At 40.0% G+C, this 19,772-nt stretch overlaps 1 protein-coding gene across 4 annotated transcripts in view; it reads right to left on the bottom strand.

Moving 5' to 3' along the window:
• Positions 1-19,772, bottom strand: part of LOC103377674 (kinase D interacting substrate 220) — a 45,519-nt gene that overhangs the window by 24,321 nt on the left and 1,426 nt on the right. For 3 of the 4 annotated variants that reach the window (XM_008308586.3, XM_025061731.1, XM_008308603.3), the window contains exons 2-23: positions 15,484-15,625; positions 14,425-14,523; positions 13,654-13,752; positions 12,043-12,141; positions 11,301-11,399; positions 11,020-11,118; positions 10,029-10,226; positions 9,828-9,926; positions 9,509-9,607; positions 9,246-9,344; positions 8,907-9,084; positions 8,640-8,804; positions 8,347-8,526; positions 7,769-7,934; positions 7,412-7,563; positions 6,923-7,023; positions 6,635-6,820; positions 6,265-6,405; positions 5,309-5,546; positions 4,608-4,699; positions 2,999-3,143; positions 2,195-2,357 (exon numbers count right to left, since the gene is read on the bottom strand). In XM_008308586.3, coding sequence (XP_008306808.1) covers positions 2,195-2,357; positions 2,999-3,143; positions 4,608-4,699; positions 5,309-5,546; positions 6,265-6,405; positions 6,635-6,820; positions 6,923-7,023; positions 7,412-7,563; positions 7,769-7,934; positions 8,347-8,526; positions 8,640-8,804; positions 8,907-9,084; positions 9,246-9,344; positions 9,509-9,607; positions 9,828-9,926; positions 10,029-10,226; positions 11,020-11,118; positions 11,301-11,399; positions 12,043-12,141; positions 13,654-13,752; positions 14,425-14,523; positions 15,484-15,615 — 3,029 coding nt within the window. In that variant the 5' untranslated portion in view covers positions 15,616-15,625. Of the gene's footprint in view, positions 1-2,194; positions 2,358-2,998; positions 3,144-4,607; positions 4,700-5,308; positions 5,547-6,264; positions 6,406-6,634; positions 6,821-6,922; positions 7,024-7,411; positions 7,564-7,768; positions 7,935-8,346; positions 8,527-8,639; positions 8,805-8,906; positions 9,085-9,245; positions 9,345-9,508; positions 9,608-9,827; positions 9,927-10,028; positions 10,227-11,019; positions 11,119-11,300; positions 11,400-12,042; positions 12,142-13,653; positions 13,753-14,424; positions 14,524-15,483; positions 15,626-18,123; positions 18,724-19,772 lie in introns of those variants that run through there. The other variant, XM_025061730.1, reaches the window with a different exon arrangement.

The raw sequence follows: 19,772 nt of genomic DNA, 5'->3' as shown, positions 1-19,772 counted from the left end.
CACCATTAATACACAAAAAGTCAGAATTAAATTAAATCTGTCACAATAACAGTTTCCAAAAGATTAAAATTAGTTTTTTGTTAAATATATCTTTGCAATTAAGCCAGGGCTAATATTCCGGTGTTACAAATGTGGGTTATACTCTAAAATTACTGCTAAAATTCTGTCTATAGAGCCGGCAGTATGAGTCTGCATATCAACAATAGAAAAAGTAAAGCCATATATATCCTAATAAAAGCACAAAATTAAATCAAATGTTTTAAATAATGCAAACAAATTGTAAGAAAACAACATCAACAACACTCTTATTTTACTGTGGTTCTACTTTACAGTGTTGTAGTCAGCCTTTCAATGTGCAAGGAAGAGAGAGAGAGAGAGAAAAAAAGAGAGAGAGAGAGAGAGATAGCTTGCAGCCCGGTGACTGAGATGCATGGCGACAGTTGACCTATAAGGGGCTGACTCACCCCCACGTTCACTTCACCACTAATATATTCACTTAGTCAGGCTCAGGGGATGTGCAGTATTGCAACAACAACAAACTGAAGCGGAAGAACAGGCAAGTGCACACACAGCATGACGTCTGAAACACATCGACAGCAGAATTTAAAAACAAGAAATACGACGTTCATTTCAGGAAACTCTCCTAATGGTAAACCTAAAAAAAAGAAATGGACCCACGCTCATGTTCACATTCTGAGGGGGCAGATTTGAACCAACATCTATCAGGGATACAGGCCTGAGCTTCTCTGGTCAAGTGGCCGTTCTTCTTTGGCGCAAAAAGAACGAGTAATCCAGTGGAAAAAGAAAGAGACTAAAAGAGGCATCAGATCACAAGAAAGAGGAAGAAAAGAGCAAGCAGAGGGACAGAAAAAGATACACAGACGGAGGCAGGAGTCTTATCAGTGCTAGATTAGTGCATATGATAAGGCCTCGAGGCAAGGCGTTACATTTAGCCTGCTTGAGGCTTCCTGTCATCATCATTAAGGCCGCGTCTTCAACGGCCACCGCAGAAAACAGAGCAGCCATTCTGAAAGAGGCCGAGTGAGGAGGAAGAGATAAAGAAAGACAGGACTGTGTGGTCAAAGACAACATGATGGCTATATTAGGTCTAACGAGACACTGCTGTTTAATTACATGAAGCCCTAACCTAACGTATCATTACATCTGCCACTTTTATTTTCCGCGACAAACACAGTAGAAGTAAAAACACTTTCCTTTGACCGTGGACTGTTTGAACGTGATGAAGACAAACGAGGAAGAAGCGCAGCACTAAGATTTTCCACTTCAGCTGAAATTGCCAAATGCACCCTCCTTCGTATGGAGCCAACCAATCAAGGCGCAGACCTCTGAGTGAAGACCCTGAAATTTGCCCCACAGTGGTGGACATATCATGTGCATCCAGCACTTACAGACAGAAAGGTAAAAAAAAAAAAAAAACGAAACAAAAACCACACACAAACGACTAATGAAGCAGCGGATAGCCTTACAGATGAGGGAGGGAGGGTTGTCTGCTAAATCTAACTGGCTGACTGGTTGACAGTAACAGTCTGTGACACTTTCCTGCCGCAGGAGTTGTGGGTGCTAGTGCATTGTGACAGAGTGCAACCTTTAAAGGCCAACGACTGATGCACAACAGCACCCAGACCTAGTGACTCAGCCCACGTCGGCCTCCTCTCCTCGTCTGTGGTGTTCACAACTCACAGTGGTCATGATTGCGCGCCGATACGCACACAGACGTAGACACTTGTGCTGTGTATACACAAACGCACACACTTTCCATCCGCTGCTCTAGTGGAGGCAGTAAAAGCAGCAGATTTGCCGTTCAGACAAACGTAAATCTAAAGTAGTCAACGTTACACAGAGACGCTGATATTTCTCCTTGTGCTTTATGGTCAATTACAAAACAGCTGCAGATGAGTGTGGCCCTCACAGGCACTGGCAGAAGCTGTGGGCATGAATGCAGCCCACACTGAAAAGAAGATGCTTTACTGCCACCCAATGGCCGAATCTTGCCATTGATATAATTCAAAAGGACTTAATATGACAAACAGTGATGCATTCTGGTTTGTTGATTTATTACATGTGCTATAGGTTGACATATTACAAAAATGGTGCAATAAACAATCAATAAAATACATTATGTGGAAAAACAATTTCAGTGTGTGTGTGTGTGTGTGTGTGTGTGTGTGTGTACCTCTCGTAAATGGTCTTCAGTGAGACCTGGTCAGACACGCCGTCAGTCTCTTCCAGAAAGAGGATGATCCAGGATGTCCGATACGGCCACTCCTCTGTCAGGTTGATCCAGGATGCCAGTCGATCCCAGTTGAAGATGATCTGATTGGCTCGCAACAGACGACCTGTCGGAATGAAGATAAATCGATTGAAATGTATTGATCCCACACTGTGGAAATTGGGAGGTTGTGTTGCAGCAACACAAAGAACAGAGGCAAACACTGTAAAATAGAAAGACTGTACAATAAAGAAATAGAACAGTAGGTGGCAGTATGCGCCTAATATAAATGTAAATATAAATATTTATGTATATTATATTTATATATTTGTTTGTACTATTATACTATTTACATTATGTTTTTGTTCTAATGCATATTTTATGTTTTTTATGTTTTATTAGTATACATTGAATTTTATTTTTAATTAAGTGCACCACAATGCTGATTTTATAAACTTGTCACAAGAATATAAACAAGTTTTACTTTCAGTTTTTTTAAGCTCAAGTTCAACATAAAGTTTTAAGAAAAATATCTTTTGGGGGAATAAATGCAATTTGTTTGAAGACTCTTCAAAAAAAATCATGATTTCAATACCGACCAAAACAATTGTGATAACGATTTTTTTTATAAATAAATGCAATTTGTTTGAAGACTCTTGTTAAAAAAAATCATGATTTCAATACTGACCAAAACAACTGTGATAACGATTGTTTTATATATATAATAAAAGCAACCCTAGTGAAAAGTTTTTTTCTTCTTTTTTTTACCTGTGATAGAAACAATGTTGAGCAACCTCCTCATTGTCTGAGGACTGATGTCACTGAACCAGTCTTCAGTGACCAGCAGCTTAGTGAGGTCAAATGACATCTGCCTGGTGATGGTCCTCTGCATCTGGCGACGTCGGTATGTGTCCTTGACGAGCGATAGGTGTAAAATGACAAAAAGAAAATTAGCATTAGATCATACATACATACATACATACACACACACACACACACACACACACACACACATATATATATATGTATATATATATATATAGTCGGTGAAGCAAGAACATCTGTGATATCATCAGAGAGTCACTTTAGTCGGTCTCATGACTGCATTCACAGAGAGATGAAACATGTGACCACCATTCATTTCCACCTGAAAAAGTCTATCGTCATATTGTCAAACTATCAGCTACAAAAGTATTGATTAGTATTAGTTTTTAACTGATTACCTTCTACTTTTTCTAACTGGCTCAGTAATCTGTTATTGTCTAATCATATTTGTGTGCAGCAGGAGGAAACAGGAGGGCTTTGTTTTTGGTTGATATTTGTTTTCCTTATCAAGATGATTTGTGTTCCTTCAACAAGCGGATGGAGAAGACACTCAGGATGTCATCTGTAACTGGAGAAGCCACATGAAAATTTGAGAGCCGCTAATTGATTTTCCCCTCCTGCCCTGGTTTTAATCTCCACTTGTAGAGAGTGGACCCTTCTGCCAAGAGTGAGCTGGTGGCAGAGGGCAAATAAACAGAGAACACTGTCTTGTACTAAAGGGGCCAACACCAATAAGGGCCTGTATTAGATAAACCCAAGGTACAAACGTGAATGTCGGACGAAACAAACAGACAAACAAGAGAAGGGGGGCTGGAAGCAAAGGGGGAGTAGTAGGAGGGTCCCATAGGGAGGGAGGGGATCATCAGTGACAGAAGTGGAGTCACTTAGCCTCCTGCCAGCAGACCTGGTGCCAGTGTTTTGTCACAGGGACCCACTGCTGCTTGGCCTTGTCATTAGGCTGTGGCAACACAGCAGGAAGGATAAACAGCCATTACATCAATTACATCAGGAACCTTGGCCGCACACCGAGCACCTCTTTCTCTTTTCATCTCTCTGTGTCTCTTTCTGTCCCCCGGACTCTCCGATGCCTGCCAACTACGCCCATGTACTGAACAACCCCTCCAGGAAGGGGGCTATAAAGTAAGCGCTGTGCTGTTCTGCTAAATCAGTAATTCTCGCCCTAACCCAATATTTTCCATTTAGGTTGTGATGAACTACCAGCATTTTAATTTGGTGTGATTAACAGGAGGACATTAGAAACAGGTGAGGTGGAAAACCAACGGGGAAATGGACCCTTCTCTATGTTGACTCTCAGTGACTCAATTCACTGTTATTCCTTTAAATGAGGGATTTATTTGGTCATTATTTTTGCCTCCTTCAACTGATTCAGCTTTAATCAACATCTGAGCAGGGAAGGACTTTTCAAATTTCAATTTCACCCAAACATTTGCAATGTACATTTCGTCTTCCTCGTCTTGCTCTTCTCAATTAAATTTCTTGAAAGTATTTAAAATTACATTAAGTCAATAAACTTGACTTAAAAGGTCGTTACCCTGCGGTTGAGTGCGTTCTTGCTGCCGAACTTCGGCTGGTCTTGGCCCAGGTTGTTCTGGGACCACTTCCGATCCGCCTCTTCATGCCATCCTGGACAAAGGAGAGACGGATAAATGAATGAATTAGTTTTTTTTATTTTTCAAAATATGTAAGCATCTACTACAACTACTATAGCATATTAAGCTAGTCAAAAAAAAGATTTATTTTTCCAAGTAGTTTATGAAGTTAAAATATGTCATATTTCTTAAGCACAAATAAATCTGTCCACTTAAATCTTAGCTCTGGAGGAGAGTGGGGGGTATGAGCACTTAAATCTTAGCTCTGGAGGAGAGTAGGGGGTATGAGACGGTACCTTTTGATTTAAACATGCTCAAAATATCATCACAAGTACATTGTAACATAGGTCAGTTTTCTACAAGACATTACTATGTAGAAGGGCTGTGAAGATGGTGCTGCATTGATCCAACTGTGTGCCTCTGGCTCTACAGCCCATAACATCAACCCTTACTGTAGTAGTAGTGGTAGTTGTTGTTGTTGTTGTAGTAGTGGTTCTCTTAAAGAATACCAGGGTGGTACAGGTCTGTCACAGTTAGTAAAACGTGTGTTTGTGAAACTAACTTCACTCTGATTGGCTGAAGTAACAATCAGCCAGAGCAAAGAAACCTGGTCTACATTTGACCAAAGGTTCTGTTCCGTTACCTTCAACAGGCTGAGCCTCTCCATTGGTGGGAGCTGCCGTACAAAGCTTTTTGGCTGTGATGAGGCTCCTGCTGTTGAGGAACACCGGCAGATGGACAATATTCCTCATGTAGTCATGGCCGTTGATGTTGGAGTCCCTCAGCACACTGTTGAGGTTTTGGTTGATGGCTTTAATGATGATATGTGGGTCGCTGGCAAAGATGGAGATGAATGGGCCTTTGGAGAAGAGAACCCTCACCTACGACCAGAACCAAAAGTTAGTGTGGGAGCTCTGAGGAACCGTGGTCTCAGCTGTGATACATAAAGGAATCAAGTGAAGGCTGACGGTGACCACAGCACAATGTTTTTGGGGGGATTTCCACTCTGCTAAGCAAGGGATAGCGTCCAAGTGTCACAGGACATCACTTTTTGCAACATGCAGACATGGTTTGTTAAACTTTGGCCAGCGCTCTCTGGCTCTTCCCACAGGATAATAAACCTCTGTCTCCACAGCAGCTGTCAGCACTGACAACTAAGGGGCCGTCACATGATGTCTGCAGAAAATATAGATGATTCGATTTTGTGATTTGTGTGACCTGATTTACTGAGGGTGTGTGAACTTGATTTCTTCACAGAAGATGGTTTCAGAGAGAAGGCGCGTGCAAAGATGAGAATATTGCATTAGCATGCAGGAGGCCTGCATCCCTTCTGGGATTACTTCACAAAATAACAACATTTGGCTAAAGGAAATTCTATTACGGCAGCTGGGAGGAAGAAACTAAATGGAGGAGGTGAGCATCGGCAGCCAGAAACTCCAGAGTGACTACACTACAGATGTGTGCACAGGTGAAAAGTCCCATTCAGATCAGGTCCAGACTGCACTACTTTATTCTAGTCTCTTTTATGGGAATGCATTTTGATAGAGCGAGAAGAGGCTTAAAATATTTCTAATATTGATAATAAAAAAACACACACACCGTGTCCAGCATTTGCAGGACTTTGTCCTGTTCACAGGCATCAAGGCCGTCGATGATGACAGCCATACGTGTCTGGTTCTGGGTGAAACCATCAATAGTTTTAGCCATTTTTGACATGAGTTCCACCTCATGTTTTAACACCTAGTGAGGCACAAAGAGAAAAATGAGTTCCACCTCATGTTTTAACACCTAATGAGGCACAAAGAGAAAAAAAAGAAAGTAAAGACATTTTTAATATTTGTTTAAAGTATAAAGCTGACTGGAAAAGAAAATGCAACATCATAAAACTGCAGACAAAAAATACTACCTAAGCAATAACAAATCAAATTAGACACGTTTACAGCCAGGCTTGATAAGTTCCATTAATCACCTTCATGAATCCTTCACTCTTGAGCTTGTGCATGTTGTTAGCTGCACTGTGCAGGCGTTTCCTCTGGGAGTTGAGGACAGAGTCAGCTACCTGCCACCAGGTCTTGCAGTTCAGCAGTAAAGCCAGACCCACGACGCTGGCCATTGCTATCAGCACCGCATTTACAGTCAGGTTTTCTGGATTGACCTGGAGAAATGAAAAGGATCTGAATTTCTTCACCTGAACCAAAGAACTCTCCTTGTATTTTGAATATTGATTCAGAGTCTAAAGTAAATAGAAGAAACCCACCTTAAAGATGGCCAACAGGGCCATTCCAGTTATCAAGCAAACTAATGTGATGGCAAACAGCACAAAGGATGGAACACAGCATGTTTTCTTCCATTTTTTTCCTGACGTAAAAGAAGGGGAGAGGAAGAAAAACACTTTAACATCAGGATCCATTTGTTTATATTACATAAAAGTTTGTACTAGTTTTTTTTGACTTTAACATCAGGATCCATTTGTTTATTCTACATAAAAGTTTGCACTAGAGTTTTTAGTTTTTTGATATACAGCAACATTTCTAAATAGACATTTTATTACATTTAAAATGTACCTTTTGTTTTTAGATTTTGCAATGGTGTTTACAAAAACTCCCACATGCACAAGTAATACACATTAATACACATACTAAAACTATTTTAGTTTATGCTCAGATAAGAGATTATTTCGATTTTTTAGATATTTTTTAGGTGAAAGATTCTATCCCGACTTCAAAACCGAACACATTGATGTCACCTTGAGTTTCATCGTTCTTGAAAACCCTGAAGAGCCTGGTGGCCATGAAGCCAAACTCCCTCTCACAGGCATCTGAGAGTGTAGCGATCATCTCAGCCATTGACGTCTCCCCACCGACGCTGGACAAGCGATTGTAGTCCGTGAATAAAAACCTGTGTGGCAAAGGGAAACGGGTAAATGGTTGGAGTCTTGGTTATAGAAAATGAAATCACCCCCAGAGCAGTATTTGACAGATAGTCTTGGTTATAGAAAATGAAATCACCCAGAGCAGTATTTGACAAAAACTCTAGTAATACTAATTTTGTTAAACAGTCCATGAGAAACGTGATAGGTCATTTCTGTATCTGTCATCGTCACCTAACAGGAAGAGCACGGGTCGTCTGCTCAGGGAGTTCAGGTGGGTTCACAAACATCAGCTTGAAGAGAAGCTCCAGGTAGCCAAGTTGGCGGGCCAGTCGGGTGCTGATGACCCAAGCCCAGTTCCAGCTTTCCCTCTCACGTCGACTTCCAAAGTACACCAGCACTGGATGTAGTGAGATCAAATAACAATCACATCAACAAATAAGAATTCACTAAATGTTGTCAGTCACACTGTACGGTGTTTGACTATTATTTAATGATTCAGTCCGGTTGTTACAGCTAACTTACAGCTCAACTGACAGTGTAATGGCACCCTCTAGTGGGTAAAGTGGTTTTATGACAGTCATAAAAGAATGTTTTTCTTTAGGCCAGAATATATAATCTCTCAGTATTACCACATAATTGGTAGCACTTAGCCTATCACTGGGCTATTTTCTTAATGTTATATTTGTACATGTAAAAGGTTCAAAATATATATATTCAAAATGGTTCTCACCCAGCCAAGTCAAAAACCTTATTACCATATAATTATTACTAATTTATTTAATATTAGATCTCATCTTCACTGTTCTCACCAAAGAAGATGTAAAGCAGGGCGAGGAAACTGAGGGACACAGCGATTGCGAGCCGGTGATCGACAGTGAAACCCAGGACAAGAGCCACTGAGCCACAGAGCAGTAAAGTGAGGACCACCACCAGCCATGAGAACTGGAACAAGGGCTCTATCTGCTGGCCAGCAAAGGTCTTCATCTCATCTGATTAAAGGAAAAATCACCAAAATTAAAAAAACTGTTAAAAGCTACAGGAAATGCATTATTATTATATTTTGCTGGTATAAAACCATTTCCAAAATAGTTTTTTTTCATACCCTCTAATTTCTTGAGAAGGAAAGATTTGCCGCTTCCCCACTGGGCGTACAATCCCACACAGATAGGTGGCTGCATGGTGGGCTCACTTAGAATGTCTGCTAAAGCACTGCTGTAAAGGTCATAGCCCAACATGTCTCCATCAGACTCTGTTGGGGAGAGGTGTTCTGAAAGGGAAGGAGTGGAAAAGGTTGAGAAGAAACAGAAACGTTAATTAAATGTACCTGGTTTTTTTGCAGAGCTGTTCTTCTGTCACATCAAGTACATACTCGCTCCAAATATCTGTGTGAGGATGCTTTTCTGATGGCTGCAGTCGATGTTGTACGGTGTCTCTCCAGCTTTGTTCGGGCGGTAAAGCAGGCGTCCGTCTTTGGGGTTCCTCAGAAGCAGCTCGGCCAACTTTCTGCTGCGTCCCCTGATGGCGATATGGAGGGGCGTGTCACCTTTCTGAGGACAAAAAACAGAACCCGGAGAGATTAATGTCTGTTCTTTGCATTTAATCATAAAATGAAAAAAAAGGTTGAACAACCTTAAAATAAACAGTTGTTCAGACTGGTAATTTTCATTTTACACCATAGATTGACTGATGACATTACACATCACATTACCTTGTCAATAGCAGACACTTTGGCTCCTTTGTCCAGCAGCAGTTCCACTATTTCTATGTTCCTCATTTTCGTGGCTTTAATAAGTGGGGTTTCCCCCTCCTAAACCAGACAATTCAAAGATTATGAGCAGATCATACAGCTAAAAAGAGCAGTATGTTAGAATCCAAGACAAATTTATAGTTTTCTTTAACTAAAAGCAATTAATTCACTGTAAAATCTGTTCACAAAAGAAACATGAAACACATTTTGTTTGTTTTTCTTACCTTTGTGCAGCTCTCTGTGTCTGGATTACACTGCAGGATATCTCTCACCATGGTGGCGTTGCCTTTTTCTACAGCCCAGTAGAGGGCAGTCTTTCCATCCTGACGTTGAAAGAACAAAGCAAACGAGTTAACAAGTTAATTTGCAACATGAACACCTTTAAGCTTGTAAATATTCCTATATTAGTTTAATTTGTCTTCATATATTTTATCAGACTATAGCTCTATAGACTGTAGTCCTTGTAAAGGATTGTGGCAGTTTCCCATTTAAAACAAAAAAAAATGAAAGAGTGCAGCAGTGATAGTGGAGGAGAACTCCTACCTGACCCCTGACGTCAATGTCAGCGTATTTGTTCATCAGGGCCCGGACAATCTCAACGTGACCTCCTCGCACTGCTCCAATCAGCACCGTCTCTCCGCTCTGGAGGAGGTGGCGAAGGATAAACAGAGATGGACGTGAAGCACATTTCATTTACACTTGAAAGAAAGAGCAGCAGGCAAAATTACAGTAACCAGGTCTCACCCTGTCTGGGATGTTGACGTAGGTCCCTGCGTCCAGAAGGTCCTGGACAATCTCTGTGTGTCCCTCCTTGGCTGCAATCGCCAGGGCCGTGTTTCCGTCCTTGTCCGTCATGTTGACATTTGGGTTCCTCTTCAGCAGCTCTTTGACAACTTCTGTGAAGCCTCCTTTCACAGCCACGATCAGAGCGGTCATTGAATTCTTGAGGAAAAAAAAAAAGGAGTCAGTCAATCGTTTCAATCACGAATTAGGTGTAATGAGTTTCATAATTCTCTGTAGAGAAGCCAGAAGCATTTAGCCCAGTAAGAATATGATGGAGTACTCAGAACAAAAGGACCAGGTTAGTTTTTATGTGTATTATTTTGTCAGATTAAAGAAGAAGCTGACACTTGAGAGCAAAGACATGTGACAGAACCAGTTAGAATATTAAGGACCTGTTGAAGAGGACACAACTCCTTGTGCACGTGTGCAGCTGCTCTTAGAGAGACATGCGACAATGTTGATGACATCCCATTTAGTGAGGATAATTAATGAAAACCCAATATTTCATGGTGTTTTTCAGGCACCGGAGCCTCTTAATCACATATGAATTAATTGCTCTGCAGCATTAGCCGCTGCAGCTTCATCTGATTATTGATGCGACACATCAAACTGTTACATCGTTCACTTTTGTGCCGGAGCAGATGCAGCGTGACTCTGAAGAGAACAGATGTGCTGCATTAAAGGTGCAATCACTTATTTAATATCGCTGTTAACTGACACATGTGCAGTGCTTCACTGAGTTAAATCAGGAAAAAGAAAAAAATAGTTTCATAAAACCAATTCTGTTTCCAGGCTTGTGTCATTAATAAAAGTCTAGGCCTAAATTGACAGTTGTAAACACAGTTTAAAAAAATCCTTGGCATTAAACCGACAACATTCCTTTTTTATTTTTTCATAAAAAAAGTAATTTATTTTTTATTATTATACTTATTTATTTATTCATTTTACTTACTGCTCCCTCCTGGTCAACGTCAGCTCCGTTTGCCAGAAGATGTATGACACTCTCATAGTGGCCCTTCCTGGACGCCCAGATCAGTGGTGTGGTACCATACTGTAAACCAAGGAAAAATATGATCAAGTACAAGAGACACACAGGACAGGAGATGACATGGTTACAACAACCCTGGGGAGTGAAGAACACATTGAAAGGTAAACATGTAAATATTTAATTCGCACCACTCAGGATTGTGATTAAAAAGGTAGTGATTGATACATTTCAGAGTTCACTGGTACCTTGTCTGAGCAGTTGACCTTTGCACCGTGCTGCAGCAGGAGATTGACGATCTCTGCATGACCCCGACCTGCGGCCCAGATGATGGGGTAGACACTGTACTGTAGGTGGTGAGAACACGAGTGGAGTCAACGCATGCCATAAAAGCATACGACCCAATAAAGAAAATAAATGATTTCTTCTTGTCACCAAGTGGTCTGAGTTTCATCCAGGAACAAGGTTACTGTAGTCTACATGCCACTGAGTTCTTGGGTTAAAGGCTAAACATTTAGTTGGTTTTGAAGTAGCACTGTCAAAAACTGTGGTATAGACAGTTGCTGTTAAAATATATTTGTGAATAAGTTTGGCTAAGTGGCTCATAAGATTTTTTTAAAAAGTACTTTAAGCAATCAGTTTTTAATCTGTTTAATCGCAGTGTAGCTTTGATTAATCCAGATTTAATCATGATTAATCAGAATTAATTGAGATAAACAAACATCCTAAATATAACAAAAAAGATGTTATACTGGACCAGTCAGACATAGAAAGAAAATAAGTATATAATATACTGTATATATCAGTATCAGTATAGTCTGAGTAAGGCCTCAGAAATTACACCAAGAAAATTACAAGGAATAAAATACTTCACATTTAAAAAATCCACCTCTATTATCAAACTGTATGTATACATTTGAGTGTGGGGACAAAAGTAGAACAGTAATATGTATCATGGTAGAAAGAATACTGCGTGTGCAGTTACAGTACCTGACCAGTGATGTTGGGATTAGCGCCTTTATCCAAGAGCAACTGGGCCACATCGGTACAACCCTTATAGGCTGCCCACATTATAGCCGTCCAACCTCCCTGTGCACAAACACATCCACAATAAAGATAATCTCCTGACTACAACTATTTGCAAAGACATATTTACTATGTACTATGATACAATATGTATTGGGTTTTTGAGAATATATCATGCAGTAAAGTTAAAGTTTGCAGCTCATGTTGTAGGAAAATGTGCTTTTTTAAACTGCTGTGACACACACTTGAGTGGGTGAAATGTTTCCACTCAACTCAATGGTTTATCATAATCCCAAAAGTGATTCGTGCTGTAAAGCTTAAACACACTCATCATGGCAGTGAGTCACTTGGTGTCCTGAGTCACTGCCACAACCATAACATTTCATCTCAACCTGGCTCAAAGTCATACATCCTGCCTGTGTGTAACCTTTTAGTCTCCATATAATTTTAATGCACCTTTTTATGGCTAAAACGTATTAGAAAGACATTTGTGAGTTGATAAGACAGAACAGTACATATGAGCTCTGTAATAACACACCTACATCATATGTGACAAGAGGCTATTAAATGTGTGGAGGGTTAAGTATTTCTTTCCCCACAGTTCATGAATATATACAGGGCAGCTAAAAAAGCCAGACGAAATATAACTGTGACCGGCCCGCGTCCAGGACTGAATCACATGACTGCGTTAATGCCCAGACAACCAGGGCTCAGTAAATAAAATTAGTAACAGAGAGGATACATCACATCGGACGTAATTTCATTTTATGTCCGTTTCAAGGGTAATGGGTTGTGCCATCCAGCCAGTGGTGTAGTTTTTTACAGCCAACAGACAGCATTAATGAACGTAAAATCAAGGCCTTGTTATCTCATGATATATGTCACAGTGGACTGATAACAGCTTCACTGGTGAGGGTCAACCTACTATGATCACACTGTAAATCACACTGACCACTGATGTTGGCTTGGAGACCAACGTTTCTTTTTTATTTTAATTTAATTTAAAGGCTATTCAGAGAACAACATTTCTGTAGCTCAGGGACGTCAAACATACGGCCCCCGGGCCAAATCAGGCTCACTAGGGTGTTCAATGCGGCCAGCTTGATCAATTTTCAAACACTTCACTTAACATTTAATAATAATAATAATACATACATATACTTGAACTTATTTGCATTAAAATAAAGGGAAAAAAATTGACTTATTGTTATTTATAGTTAATTATGTACTGAATGTACTGGTCTGGCCCACTTGGCGAGGTTGTATGTGGCCCCTGAACCAAAATGAGTTTGACAGTCCTGCTGTAGCTAAACACACATTACGATCTATTTGCTTGCACTACGGCCAAATTCTTCTAAAATTTCTATCTATTTCTACCTCATTCTATCTTAATTATTTATAAAAAAAAATGTTTCAACAGTCGTTTACTTTTTTCAAAGTTAAAACTACTTAGCTGAAAATTACTAAAATGTAACTGTTAAAGGCATTTTTACTAACAGGCACTTCTGATACTGACTTTAAATCCCTTTCCTTTCTTCATCAGTATGAAATGTCACTGTTCCTCTCTGTTCTCACCATGTCTCGATGCTCCAGGTTGGCATTGTTCTCCAGCAGTTCCCTCACCACCTGGATGTGACCCTCCTTGGCTGCTGAGATCAATGCGGTCCAGCAATCCTGCACACACAGACAGGTGTTTACTCTGGTGTTTACCCAAAAATCCAATTCAAAGCTCTTCACGGAACTTCCCGGAAAGAGCAATAACACATGACCTACCAGCTGATCGTACCAGATGCTCATGGAAGCAAAATGGACTAACAAGGAAAAAAAAAAAAAGTGTAACGTTTCTTCCTGTTCGTCTGCGTTAGAGCGAGAATGAGCGCAGGTCTGAGAGAGCCGTGTGTAATAGCGGGTTACATGTCCGTGAGATGTTAATGAGCGGTGTGTGAGCATGCGTGAGTTCGCCCGGACAACAGAGAGCATGAACGCGTCCGTGTGTGGGTGCATGTGTGTGTTTGGGTGAAGGTTGCCCTCTGGAGACTCAGGGTGTTGGCCAGTCACTGGATCCTGTCATTTAGTCACAGCAGCAGAGGTTAAACTGTGTAATAAGTTGTCATTATGGCTCATAATAGCTGTGAACTAATCCGCCGTGTGGTGAGTTCAGCAAGATGGAACATCACGGACGTCTTCGCCCTCTGAGGAGGGCGATGTGGTTAAAGTGACCACAGTGTTTTTCACCTGTGCCTCACCGTCTCAGCAAAGCCCCGTGTCACTGAGTGAGACGTTAATCTGCGAGTGTGTTCATATTAGGCCTGTTACGATGGACTGTGTGAGAATACACATGCTTACAACATCATCCAAGTTAACGTTGGCTCCTCTCCTAATTAGCTCTTGTACTATTTCCAGATTCCCCTGCTCAGCAGCCACCATCAGGGGAGTTTGTCCATTCTAGACAGGGGAGAGAGAGAGAGGGAGACAGAGAGAGGGAGGGAGAGAGAGAAAACAAACTGTGATAAAGATTTAAACAAGCAAATTAAACACACTGTTGTCTCCATAACCCACTGAGAATTTACAGAAAGAACAGACAGGCTGTCGTAATGTTGGATAATTGAACTCTAATCCTGTCAGCCAAAAGAAATGGCAAGCAGAGCATCTCTAATTCAATAATGGTGTACTCTTCTGCTGCATGAAACTACATCATTCAGCAGGTCTGCAGTACTAAACTGTCCACAGCACAGGATTCTTATAATGCAATAAAACTATTAAGGCCATTACAACACACACACACACATCTTTACAATTTACTGTAATTCTTGGGGATTTACTTTCTTATAATCCTTTCCTTAATCCTCAACCAAGGCTTCTAATCACTTCTATTATATTTTATGGTGCTTTATGTCCTTCAGTCTTGTTCAACCTTTTGCATTTTAATCATATCGATGAGCTAAATGCCAAACCACGTAACTCTTCAAGGAAAACTCTTTTATTGAATATTATTATAGGGATGGCTCAATTCGATACTCAGGATCGGTATCAGTTCTATATAGGTCAAGATTTCAGGATTGAAAAAACCCAACTATAACTATAATTGGATGATCTGAAAGCCAAAATACCCAAAGGTATCACATTTATATTAGTGCCGACAGATACTCCAAGTTGCAGAACCGATATCAGACATGAAAAAGTTGTATTGAGCCATTTCTAGGACCAGATACGAAATGAAGGAAAAAAGTTTTCCTAAAGAAGCATCACAAAGTATTCAATAGAGTAATTTATTTGTATTTGATCTAATACTAATCTTAAAAAAAAAAAAAAAAAAGGAAACCACTGCCTAATCCAATGGAGAATACATTTACTGCATCAATACTTATCCCTGAAACAACAGCGTAGGTGTGTGGGCTGACATACATCACTTCTGCTGTCCACTTCTCTGAACTTGTCCAAATGCGCTTTGATGGCAGCCAGGTTCTCCTCCTCCACGTAGCTGAACAGACTCTGGACAGCCAGGGAGGTCATCTTCAGGGAGGTGGTGGTATCCATGGCGGCGCACCTGTACACCACCGGAGAGCAAGAGAAAAACAGATGAGCAGCTTTCATTGCCAGACAGGAGTCACAAACAACTGCTACTGTGTGTGGCAAACGCAGCACAGGGCCGTGGTGTCAGGCAACTGCACGACACAATGAGGGCAAAAACAGAACAGCTCACTATCATAGGCAAGCAGAAGGGTGTGGCGTGTCTTGAAATGATGCTGTGGAGTAAACAAGTGTTGTCCAAACCTTCCATAAACAAGGCCTTACAACAAAAACATACCACAGGAACTTTAAACTTTAAACAAGTTTAAAATTAAACTGACAAAAAAAAACCTATCACCTGTTAGTGACAAACGTCTCTGACATTGTGCATTTACGGTGTCTCCGTGGCAACGTCAGAGACTCTTCCACCAGGGTAAAGACACATGGTCACAATCAGACAATACACTGTTATCACAGAAGAGCACAGAAGAGCACAGAAGAGCGGCACGTGACTCAGGCTGCCTCCTCTTATCACATTAACTGAAATCTGATCAGAATAATGGATATAAAGCAATCACAGACCCCACAGGATCCCACTGGTGGATTCTCCACCATGCTCCATTTCAACCGGACAGACCGGCGTCTTATATAATCTCCTCTTTTAAAGGCTGTGATTTGTCCAAGGATATAAGAATCACATTACGAAAATAGAATCATTTGATTGTAATGTAATTCCACAGTTTTTAACTACTAAATAAATTTGTAAATGTTTGGTCCTAAGTGTGCATGAATTAAAAAAAGAATTATTAAAATAAGTTAATATTTTAAAATAAACACTTTTCTTTGATAAAGAACAGAATTTTAAGTTTTTGGCTAGAATGATAAAATCCATTGTGTATTTACCACAAAGTAAAAAAAAAAAGTTCTGTAGTAAATAAGAAAATAAAACACTCTGTTAGTTTACCTCCGAAAACACAAGAAAATCAAGGTATTGAACCTGAACACTAATCAGTGGCTCATTAAGGGTTTTTAATTAACACATTCCTGGACAAACCTAATATTTAACGGAAAGTTGTTCCATAACATGGAATTTTGTGTTTTTTGGATCAAAATCTAACAAAATGCTGTGTCTGAAAAGTTGTGTTTTCATCCACAAAGCAAATACAACTTCTGATTGCGGCACACCAGAGATCATCAGGTGTACCTGGGAAATTATTTTAATTGGTCTGAAAACTGTTATTAATTATTTATGTAAGTGCAAATAATTGTTCCTGTCTGTCTATACAACAGTTAAATACTCTTCCACCGGGTGGCAGCAGAAGGCTTAAAAACCCAAAAAAGAAATACTCTTCCACCAGGTGGCAGCAGAAGGCTTAAAAAGCCAAAAAAAAAGCTGTTGAAGATATTTGTGTAAATTCCTGCGAGTATCAGTGTTCTGTTCAACTAAACAGGCTGAGATTCCGCACCGACTGTGTAAATTTTGAGCAAATTAAAACAAGAATATAATTGTTATTTACTTTTGTGACATTTTTTACCATTTTCTAGTGTAAAACATGCTATTGCTTGATAAAGGTTGGGGAATTCTGTATGCATTTACAATCATAGATAAGTAAGACACCATAATAACAGGTCCATCATGTTGGATTCAGCACCATCTGGTAAACATCTAGTATCCAGGAGGAAGTATAATAATGTTCACCTCCCCATTACAGTTGAAGTATTTAGGGTAACATTTAGTCATCATTATAACACAAAATGTGTTGTAATGGAATTAATATTCAAACTGTAAGTCTAAGTTTAGGCTTTGTGGTGTTTTTTATACAAATTTTCATTCTTTGCTTTTAAATGAAGGAGACATAATATGGCTGCCCGTCCACTACAGACAATGTCAATCGATAAAAAGCACATTAATGATTCATCAAGTTGGGCTCCCCTCATCACGGTCAGCCTTCTTGTCCACCACAAAGGCGGAAAATTAATCAGCAGCATTCAATGCTTGCAATCAGGTTCAGAAGGTGTTGCCCGTGAAGGGTGCTACTCAGTATTTCACGATAATCACCGAGACCAGCAACTCAAACGCGGTTCAATCAACGCTTAAATGTCAAACGCCTGTTGGGTTCATAAGTACAAAGGCTAGAAAGGGAGATTCAAAGCTGCCACTCAGTGTCTACATCTATATTTTGCTTGGTTTTATTTCCTGTCAGACATCACTAAGGTTGTGCTTTTTATGCTAGCTTATCAGGTATAAATAAATAAACCCTTTGTTTCAAATACAGCCTGTTGACACACCCTTTACAGCTCCTTAATCCTCAGCACAATGGGGGAAGATTACACCCCGGAAGAACCAATCAGTAAACATTTGGCGCCGTGTTTCTCTCTCCCTCTGTTGAACACAGATCAGATGGGAGTTCACACATCTCAACACACACCCATGCAAAAGCCAGCTCAGAAAACACACCTAGAGAATGGGCAGCAAACAAAGACAATTCAGTGCCAGAGGAAAACGAAACAAAGCTGGAATTGATGAATTCTTACCTCGGTGCAGAGTGAAACCAGAATCAGACTAATGGACACCAATCCTGATCCTCTACTCACTAACACTGTATCAACAAGCAGAGGCAGGTTTTACGCTCAGCATCCCCCTCTCACTCAAGGCTGAATATTTGATGAGGGGGTTGGTCTACGCCCATCTCTTCTCCACACAATAGACACGCGCTGCCACATTTCCAGTCACTACATGCCCTGGCGCTGCACCGAGACCAAAGATGAAAGCCGATAATGGAGCTTAGACTAATTTATGCAATTGTGTTTCATTAATGCACACGGTGAAGCAACAACAATTAGCATTAATACTGACTTATGGACAACAGAAAATGATTACATTACACCAATAAGTGTTTCTCATAAAATTGAGCAAAAATACACAGGCCTTCCCACGCATTCAGTTATGGATTTGGCAGAAAAAGGAGTGTGTGATATAAAATATTGGCATATATTTATCAGTAAATTACAATGATTTCACGACACTGTAAGGCTACAATCTAAATACACATTTTTGTTAGTGATGTTTCTGATCACTACTTAATAGTAATTCTCCATTTATATAAAAGCACATAAATGTCAATAGAACATTTTTGCTAAATACTTTCCACAATTGAATGCATCCTCGAAACATGATTTTTTTTTCGTAGAATGATCTAGTGCAAAAATCCTGGTTTGGTTAATAAAATATATAAATATATTCTAATTTGATAAATCACCTGTAGTTCTGTTTTGACCTGTAAATCAGGGGTGTCAAACTCATTTTTACTGGGGGCCACATCAGCAATACAGTTCCCCTTGAAGGGCCGGTTGTAAATAAAGGACTACAGATCAGGGGTCCCCAACCCCTGGTCCACGGACCAGTACTAGTACATAGCTTATTTGGTACCGTTACGCAGCGGGATACAGTGAAAAAAATGTACTTAAATTTTATTAATTTACTTCATTCAAAGAAAATCTAGTTATATCAAATTACCTTCTGTATTTAAAGATAATCTGGCAATATTTATTAAAATATTCGGTAATTCAGACACAGAATACAGTCCTACCAGTCTGTAGTAACAGGTGGTAGTAACGGGTGGTACTAGCTGACCAGTCATTGGAACAAAAAAGGGTTAGGGACCGCTGGTATATATGTAACTAGTCCAGACAGACTAACACAAGCTAGAAATATTGTTTATTTCTGTGTAATAAAACAACTTTGAATTACTGAGGTTAAGAAACTCGGATGCATGGACTTTACTAAATGCTTTTTAAATGCCGTATTTGACATATGCTGTATGCTGTAAATGGTCTGTATACACTATGCATGGACTTTACTAAATACTTTTTAAATGCCGTATTTGGGCCCCGGGCCTTGAGTGTGACATATATGCTGTAAATGGTCTGTATACACTACATTGGTGAAATCAATCTATGCTTCATGTAAGAAACACATATCACCAGGACAGGCTCAAAAAAACCCACCTACACACTGACCCTGCAGTGGTGTCACCTGATAAACACACTGATGTAGAAGCAACACTGGATACGATCTCTATATTTAACCAGTCAGCTTCATGTCATGTGGGTATGAGGGTTCACTTCCTTGAAATGTGCCAGGACATTAAAAAGCATACACCATTCTACAAGGTCACCAAACA

This window comes from Cynoglossus semilaevis, chromosome 1 (assembly GCF_000523025.1).
Source record: "Cynoglossus semilaevis isolate Cse_v1.0 chromosome 1, Cse_v1.0, whole genome shotgun sequence".
Lineage (NCBI taxonomy): Eukaryota > Metazoa > Chordata > Actinopteri > Pleuronectiformes > Cynoglossidae > Cynoglossus > Cynoglossus semilaevis.
The sequence above is the reverse complement of the archived record's forward strand: the minus strand, read 5'-3'. Positions and strand labels throughout refer to the sequence as shown.